Below are 9,235 nucleotides of genomic sequence, written 5' to 3'. Positions count from 1 at the left end.
GTCTTTAGATATTTATGTCAGATGTTACTATGGAATACTGAAGTATAATTACAAGCATTTCATAAGTGTCAAATGCTTTTATTGACAATTACATGAAGTTGAAGCAAAGAATCAATATTTGCAGTGTTGACCATTCTTTTCCAAGACCTCTGCAATCTGCCCTGACATGCTGTCAATTAACTTCTGGGCCACATCCTGACTGATGGCAGCCCATTCTTGCATAATTAATGCTTGGAGTTTGTCAGAATTTGTGGGGTTTTGTTTGTCCACCCGCCTCTTGAGGATTGACCACAAGTTCTCAATGGGATTAAAGTCCGGGGAGTTTCCTGGCCATGGACCCAAAATATTGATGTTTTGTTCCCTCGTTCGGAACCGAGCTGTATCACATTTGGCTGTGATTGGGGGAGTCCCATAGGGCGGAACACAATTGGCCCAGCGTCATCTAGGTTTGGCCAGTGTAGGCAGTCATTGTAAATAAGAATTTGTTCTTAACTGACTTGCCTAGTTAAATAAAATAAAAAAGGCCTAAGACATGCCTAATCTTTTTTTTGTTGTCTATCTTTTACATGGTGAAACCTACAGACAACTCCTTGGTTCTGTATTTGCTGGGTACTCTACAGAGTATTGTCAATGTTGGTGTCTTAGCGAGGGGAAGAGGTCATTTGTTGTCATAGTTTCCCTCCGTCTTCTCTCATGGTTTTATACCTACCACTGAAATGTTGCTGTAGAGATAAACCGACGATGACAATACAAGTCCATCTCCTTTCACTGTGATGCCTTTAGGCCACTGAATGTTCCGGAAGACAACTGGCTGATATTGTGAAAGTAACTTGTAAATGGATCGGAATCCATAAGAAAGGATTTATCTTTTCAATAACACTGTTTAGTCACGGGGGCCCTTCGAGGCCCTATAATGCACAGTTACTTTGTGTGTGTGTGTGTGTGTTGTCACTTCAGGGACCCTTAATGCACATCTGCCTCCCCTTCATCCCACCAAATGGACTACCATCATGTTAAGAGCCGTTCTTCCTCCCGTGGTGACCTAATAACGCCACGGTCACTCTCCCTGGTCCCTACAGCGCTTACCAGTCCCCTGACCCACTGACCATTCATCTGCCCCATCTCCTGAGGCTCCTGAAGCTCAGGAAGTGGTGGGCGTGTGTTGGCATATAAGGCCAGCTATATGCACCCATCATCCATGTCAGGGCAGCTGGGGCTCCAGAAGAACGAGTCAGAGCAAGACCGGGAGCAGCAAGTATCTCGCCTAAAGACTTGCGCCAGCATCTGAAGATAAGAGGAGTAAAGAACAGTGAAACCAACAGGTGAAATTTTGTTCTGTCTCTCGTCCATGCATCATAGGGTTTCGAAAAAAACTAAACTTGCTTACCAGGTAAAAGCATTCTAATATAGTCTTTCTTTATCTACTGGTTTCATTCTAACGACAGGTGTGAGCTCCATCCTCCGTCCGTCTTCCATCCATCCATCCGACGTCCTCACCACCCACCCAGAGAACAGAAGCATGAACGTGGACACAGCGCTGTGGGGGGTCCTGGTAGGTCTGATCCTAGCCATGGCTGGGGTGGGTCAGTGTCTGCAGGAGGAGAGGGGTGTGGAGAACAACAATCTGCCGAGGGAATCAGCAGAGGTTCTGGTAAGACTGACCACTACAAAACAAGTCTGGGGAGCATTCAGCAGGGTGCAATGTTTTTTGGAACATTCAGATAGAAATATGATGCATAGAACAAACATATATATATATTTTTTTACATAGAATAAGGAATCATGTCAGTTCTATTTGTTGCATTTCTATCTGTTTAACAAAGTTTGGTTGTTTGACAGGAGGGCGAGCACGTGGAAGGGTTTAACGAGTTGGACGATCGTCTCCTAGCCGCTGTCATTCACTCTCTGCTCCAGAGAAACAGCAGGAACCCCTCCGTTCTCCACCAGCCTCAGAGGTGAGGATCTGTGTTTGTGTGTCACCTATCTTCCCTTTACCAACCTCAGATGTTCCAGTTCACTGTGTAATATATGTATAGTGCATATAAACATAACGTCACCTCTCAGAGTCGAGGAGCCTATCTGTCACCGAACCGCAGAATCACAATTGAGTCTTTCCGTGAAAAGAGTGTCTTTTGGCCCTTTGATATTTAAAGTAGAAAATGTGCACCAAAATTGAATTTTAAAAGCCTGTTTCCATGGAGAATTTAATATATCTAAATGCAGCATTTTAACGTGACCCTCCGTCAACCCTCTGTTACATGGATAATTCAATACATCTAAATGCAGCATTTTAACGTGACCCTCCTTCAACCCTCTGTCACTTCTATGAAGATTTCAACCCACTTAATTCCACCAATTCTCCCAGGTTTCACCACCTTTGTAAAGCTCTAGTTATTTTGCTGCTTCATTTTCTGAAGATGATTATTTATAAATTGTGATTCAGTGATTCATTAACGTCTGTCCCTCATTTTAATGTCAGCCCTGTTACGTTGAACTGATCTCTCATTTTAATGTCAACCCTGTTACGTTGAACTGATCTCTCATTTTAATGTCAGCCCTGTTACGTTGAACTGATCTCTCATTTTAATGTCAGCCCTGTTACGTTGAACTGATCTCTCATTTTAATGTCAACCCTGTTACGTTGAACTGATTTCTCATTTTAATGTCAGCCCTGTTACGTTGAACTGATCTCTCATTTTAATGTCAGCCCTGTTACGTTGAACTGATCTCTCATTTTAATGTCAGCCCTGTTACGTTGAACTGATCTCTCATTTTAATGTCAGCCCTGTTACGTTGAACTGATCTCTCATTTTAATGTCAACCCTGTTACGTTGAACTGATCTCTCATTTTAATGTCAGCCCTGTTACGTTGAACTGATCTCTCATTTTAATGTCAACCCTGTTACGTTGAACTGATCTCTCATTTTAATGTCAGCCCTGTTACGTTGAACTGATCTCTCATTTTAATGTCAGCCCTGTTACGTTGAACTGATCTCTCATTTTAATGTCAGCCCTGTTACGTTGAACTGATCTCTCATTTTAATGTCAACCCTGTTACGTTGAACTGATCTCTCATTTTAATGTCAGCCCTGTTACGTTGAACTGATCTCTCATTTTAATGTCAGCCCTGTTACGTTGAACTGATCTCTCATTTTAATGTCAGCCCTGTTACGTTGAACTGATCTCTCATTTTAATGTCAACCCTGTTACGTTGAACTGATCTCTCATTTTAACGTCAGCCCTGTTACGTTGAACTGATCTCTCATTTTAATGTCAGCCCTGTTACGTTGAACTGATCTCTCATTTTAAAGTCAGCCCTGTTACGTTGAACTGATCTCTCATTTTAACGTCAGCCCTGTTACGTTGAACTGATCTCTCATTTTAATGTCAGCCCTGTTACGTTGAACTGATCTCTCATTTTAACGTCAGCCCTGTTACGTTGAACTGATCTCTCATTTTAATGTCAACCCTGTTTCGCTGAACTGAATTCTCATTTTAATGTCAACCCTGTTTCGCTGAACTGAATTCTCATTTTAATGTCAGCCCTGTTACGTTGAACTGAATTCTCATTTTAATGTCAGCCCTGTTTCGCTGAACTGATCTCTCATTTTAATGTCAGCCCTGTTTCGTTGAACTGATCTCTCATTTTAATGTCAGCCCTGTTACGTTGAACTGATCTCTCATTTTAATGTCAACCCTGTTTCGTTGAACTGAATTCTCATTTTAATGTCAGCCCTGTTTCGTTGAACTGATCTCTCATTTTAAAGTCAACCCTGTTACGTTGAACTGATCTCTCATTTTAATATGGTGACACTTGTCACGGTCGATGAAAGGAGTGGACCAAGGTGCAGTTTGGTACATGTTCTTTAATTAAGAAAAAGATGCCGAATAAAATAATACCCCCTTCAAAACAAAAACGTGAAGCTTGAGGCTAAGTGCCATAAAGAATGTCAATTTCACACCGAGACAGGTGGTTGAAAAAAGGCTAACTAAGTATGGTTCCCAATCAGAGACAACGATAGACAGCCGTCCCTGATTGAGAACCACACCCGGCCAAAACCTAGATATAGAAAATCATAGAAACACAACACATAGAAATGCCCACCCCAACTCACGCCCTGACCAAACCAAAATAGAGACATAAAAAGGATCTCCGAGGTCAGGGCTTAACACCACTATTCCTTTTTTAAATATTGATGTTTTCAACAGAAAACATTGAACATCTAATAGTCAAATTATAGTGTAAAAGCAGGTGAGATGGTTCTACTCTTTTGTTGGCTATTTTCTGGTGTTTTGTGGTAGAAATCTGAGCTGGTTGAACATAACATGTCAACCTTGTTACCCATAGATAGACAGGCTAGTAATGTTTTAAACAATTATAGTTTCTTTTGTGTAGCTTGCATTGAATTTTCACTCCCTGTTGCACACACAACAGGTTTCCGTTCCCCCTGTCATAAGGGGATTTATGGCTGATTTAAGATGAAATCATCAGCTCTGTTACATTCAACCCTGTTACAGTCAACCCTGTTACAGTCAACCCTGTTACATTCAACCCTGTTACAGTCAACCCTGTTACAGTCAACCCTGTTACAGTCAACCCTGTTACAGTCAACCCTGTTACATTCAACCCTGTTACATTCAACCCTGTTACATTCAACCCTGTTACAGTCAACCCTGTTACAGTCAACTCTGTTACAGTCAACCCTGTTACAGTCAACCCTGTTACAGTCAACTCTGTTACAGTCAACCCTGTTACATTCAACCCTGTTACATTCAACCCTGTTACATTCAACCCTGTTATAGTCAACCCTGTTACAGTCAACTCTGTTACAGTCAACTCTGTTACAGTCAACCCTGTTACATTCAACCCTGTTACATTCAACTCTGTTACAGTCAACCCTGTTACATTCAACCCTGTTACATTCAACCCTGTTACAGTCAACTCTGTTACAGTCAACCCTGGTACAGTCAACCCTGTTACATTCAACCCTGTTACAGTCAACTCTGTTACAGTCAACCCTGTTACAGTCAACTCTGTTACAGTCAACCCTGTTACAGTCAACCCTGTTACAGTCAACTCTGTTACATTCAACCCTGTTACATTCAACCCTGTTACATTCAACCCTGTTACATTCAACCCTGTTACAGTTAACTCTGTTACAGTCAACTCTGTTACAGTCAACCCTGTTACTTTATTTGGCACTTAATAGACACCATAGTCATTTTTTAATTTAACATCTTGAAATGGAAAACATGTTTTTTTTTAAATGGTGAACATGTGCTCTTTATGACAGAATGTTATCCTACTAGTTATCCTACTTTATTCAAACACTGAAAAACAACACTGTGTTGATAACATAGTGAGCCAGTTTGAATAGTAATGTATGAATAATATTTCACACTCAGCTCCACCAGCAGTTCAGCTTCTCGGAGGTTCCTTATTTTAATTTAATTTTACCTTTATTTAACTAGGCAGGTCAGTAAAGAACAAATTCTTATTTACAATGAGGGCCTACCCCGGACAATGCTGGGCTAATTGTGCACCGCCCTACGGGACTCCCAATCACAGCTGGTTGTTATACAGCCTGGAATTGAACCAGGGTCTGTAAAGGCAGGGTCTGCCTTTAGCACTGAGATGCAGTGCCTTAGACCGCTGCGCCACTCGGGAGCCTCCTATTCCCTATGAGGGACACTACTTATGTCCAGGGCCGTTTAGGGTAGTGCACTACATAGGGAATAGGTTGACATTGGGGTGCTACCTGATACTGAATAATTACTCCTATCTCCCATGCAGGTTTGGTCGTGACAGCAGAGGAGACTTGATGATGGGGGACAGGATACAGTCCAGAGACTGGGAGCAGGCTCCAGGACATATCTGGGGCATGGCTGTGCCGCAGAGATTTGGCAAGAAATAGGCTCACTCACATCTCTGCTGGTAATAAAGAATTTGGTTCAACACCCAGCAAATATAGGTTGAAAGTAAAATATGGACTCATACATTATCCAGTAGATAAATGTTCTCTCTCCCTAACCTGCTGAGTTCCATTCCATTAAGCTGTACAGAACTAGGAGATCTTGGAACCTAGTAAAAACCCACCACTTCTGGGAGAAAGTTGAAAACAGAGTAGGTGCGCTTGATTCATCACGCCACATATTCGGGCGACCTGAATCAAGTGCACCTAAAGTTAGAGCTGCTGTTAATTGGCAGTGTACTTTTGATTGTTGCTCTGCCATTCTCTGTTTAACCAATAAAGGCGTCTGACTTGAAAGTGTCTGTTATGAGTGTTGTGGGTGATTGGAGAGGGTCAATATTGACTCAATATGAGCCAGAACAACCCCTTAGTGTATAGACCCTAGAGTTTCTCTGATCCACTTCTGTTGAGCAACAAGCTAGTTTCCGTCCAGCTGGCAACAGATTTTGATGCGAATATTATAAAATACTTTAAAGTACTACTTAAGAGGTATCTGTACTTTACTATTTATTTAACTTTCACTTTACTACATTCCTAAATAAAAATATATACTTTTTACTCCATACATTTTCCATGACACCCCAAAAGTACTCGTTACATTTTGAATGCTTAGCAGGACAGGACAATGGTCTAATTTACGCATTTATCAAGAGAACATCCCAACGTAGTAGTTAGTAGTTACTGTATTTATGTTATCCTGTTTATCACTCTGAACAACATAGTAGTTTGTAGTTACTGTATTTCTGTTATGAAAATAAAACTTTCCAAATGAAACAAACACCCCCACCTCTCTGTCATGGTTTAAACCATTTATTTCTATGTAGTAGTAGTAGTAGAGCCATGACCACCTGGAACTCTATTCCACAGTACTACATAGAGCCATGACTACATGGAACTCTATTCCACAGTACTACATAGAGCCATGACTACATGGAACTCTATTCCACAGTACTACATAGAGCCATGACTACATGGAACTCTATTCCACAGTACTACATAGAGCCATGACTACATGGAACTCTATTCCACAGTACTACATAGAGCCATGACCACCTGGAACTCTATTCCACAGTACTACATAGAGCCATGACTACATGGAACTCTATTCCACAGTACTACATAGAGCCATGACTACATGGAACTCTATTCCACAGTACTACATAGAGCCATGACTACATGGAACTCTATTCCACAGTACTACATAGAGCCATGACTACATGGAACTCTATTCCACAGTACTACATAGAGCCATGACTACATGGAACTCTATTCCACAGTACTACATAGAGCCATGACTACATGGAACTCTATTCCACAGTACTACATAGAGCCATGACCACCTGGAACTCTATTCCACAGTACTACATAGAGCCATGACTACATGGAACTCTATTCCACAGTACTACATAGAGCCATGACTACATGGAACTCTATTCCACAGTACTACATAGAGCCATGACTACATGGAACTCTATTCCACAGTACTACATAGAGCCATGACTACATGGAACTCTATTCCACAGTACTACATAGAGCCATGACTACATGGAACTCTATTCCACAGTACTACATAGAGCCATGACCACCTGGAACTCTATTCCACAGTACTACATAGAGCCATGACTACATGGAACTCTATTCCACAGTACTACATAGAGCCATGACTACATGGAACTCTATTCCACAGTACTACATAGAGCCATGACTACATGGAACTCTATTCCACAGTACTACATAGAGCCATGACTACATGGAACTCTATTCCACAGTACTACATAGAGCCATGACTACATGGAACTCTATTCCACAGTACTACATAGAGCCATGACCACCTGGAACTCTATTCCACAGTACTACATAGAGCCATGACTACATGGAACTCTATTCCACAGTACTACATAGAGCCATGACTACATGGAACTCTATTCCACAGTACTACATAGAGCCATGACGACATGGACCTCTATTCCACAGTACTACATAGAGCCATGACTACATGGAACTCTATTCCACAGTACTACATAGAGCCATGACTACATGGAACTCTATTCCACAGTACTACATAGAGCCATGACTACATGGAACTCTATTCCACACTGTTTTATCTTTTGTTTTACACTGTGATGTAAGTGTGTTTGGACCCCAGGAAGAGTAGCTGCTGCCTTGGCAGGAACTAATAGGGATCCTTAATAAACCTCAGGAAGAGTAGCTGCTGCTTTGTCAGGAACTGATGGGGATCCATAATAAACCTCAGGAAGAGTAGCTGCTGCCTTGGCAGGAACTAATAGGGATCCTTAATAAACCTCAGGAAGAGTAGCTGCTGCCTTGGCAGGAACTCATAGGGATCCTTAATAAACCCCAGGAAGAGGAGCTGCTGCCTTGGCAGGAACTCATAGGGATCCTTAATAAACCCCAGGAAGAGGAGCTGCTGCTTTGGCAGGAACTGATGGGGATACATAATAAACCCCAGGAAGAGTAGCTGCCTTGGCAGGAACTGATGGGGATACATAATAAACCCCAGGAAGAGTAGCTGCCTTGGCAGGAACTGATGGGGATATATAATAAACCCCAGAAAGAGTAGCTGCTGCCTTGGCAGGAACTGATGGGGATCCATAATAAATCTCAGGAAGAGTAGCTGCTGCCTTGGCAGTAACTGATGGGGATCCATAATAAACCCCAGGAAGAGTAGCTGCTGCCTTGGCAGGAACTGAGGGGATCCATAATAAACTTCAGGAAGAGTAGTTGCTGCTGCTTTAATAAACCCCAGGAAGAGTAGCTGCTGCTTTGGCAGGAACTTATGGGGATCCATAATAAACCCCAGGAAGAGTAGCTGCTGCCTTGGCAGGAACTAATAGGGATCGATCCTTAATAAACCCCCAGGAAGAGTAGCTGCTGCCTTGGCGGGAACTAATAGGGATCCTTAATAAACCCCCAGGAAGAGTAGCTGCTGCCTTGACAGGAACTGATGGGGATCCATAATAAACACCAGGAAGAGTAGCTGCTGCCTTGACAGGAACTGATGCTGATCTCCAATAAATACAAATATAAAAATACAATTACAATCTGGACAGATGCAGGTAAATAAAAGTCACGTATCTTGTAATGAACGAAACACAAATCTTATTTCTGAAATGCCATATGACACTTAGGGTATATCAAGTTTGATGGTATTCTAACAAAAATGTGTATCAAAAATATCCATTAATTGTAATCCACACAATAATTCACATTTCCTGTCGCTGCAGGATTATTTTCCTGCTGAG

General features: G+C 41.8%; 1 protein-coding gene across 1 annotated transcript; it reads left to right on the top strand.

Annotated features, from left to right (window-relative positions):
• The first annotated feature begins 1,519 nt into the window (after positions 1–1,519).
• On the top strand, positions 1,520–5,915 carry npffl (neuropeptide FF-amide peptide precursor like). The gene is made up of 3 exons (XM_046312972.1): positions 1,520–1,651; positions 1,840–1,955; positions 5,795–5,915. The coding sequence occupies exons 1-3, from the start codon at positions 1,520–1,522 to the stop codon at positions 5,913–5,915; spliced, it is 369 nt and encodes a 122-aa protein (XP_046168928.1).
• The last annotated feature ends 3,320 nt before the right edge of the window (positions 5,916–9,235 follow it).

The sequence above is a fragment of the Oncorhynchus gorbuscha genome, linkage group LG18 (genome assembly GCF_021184085.1).
Source record: "Oncorhynchus gorbuscha isolate QuinsamMale2020 ecotype Even-year linkage group LG18, OgorEven_v1.0, whole genome shotgun sequence".
NCBI lineage: Eukaryota > Metazoa > Chordata > Actinopteri > Salmoniformes > Salmonidae > Oncorhynchus > Oncorhynchus gorbuscha.
This window is presented reverse-complemented; position numbering and strand designations above follow the sequence as displayed.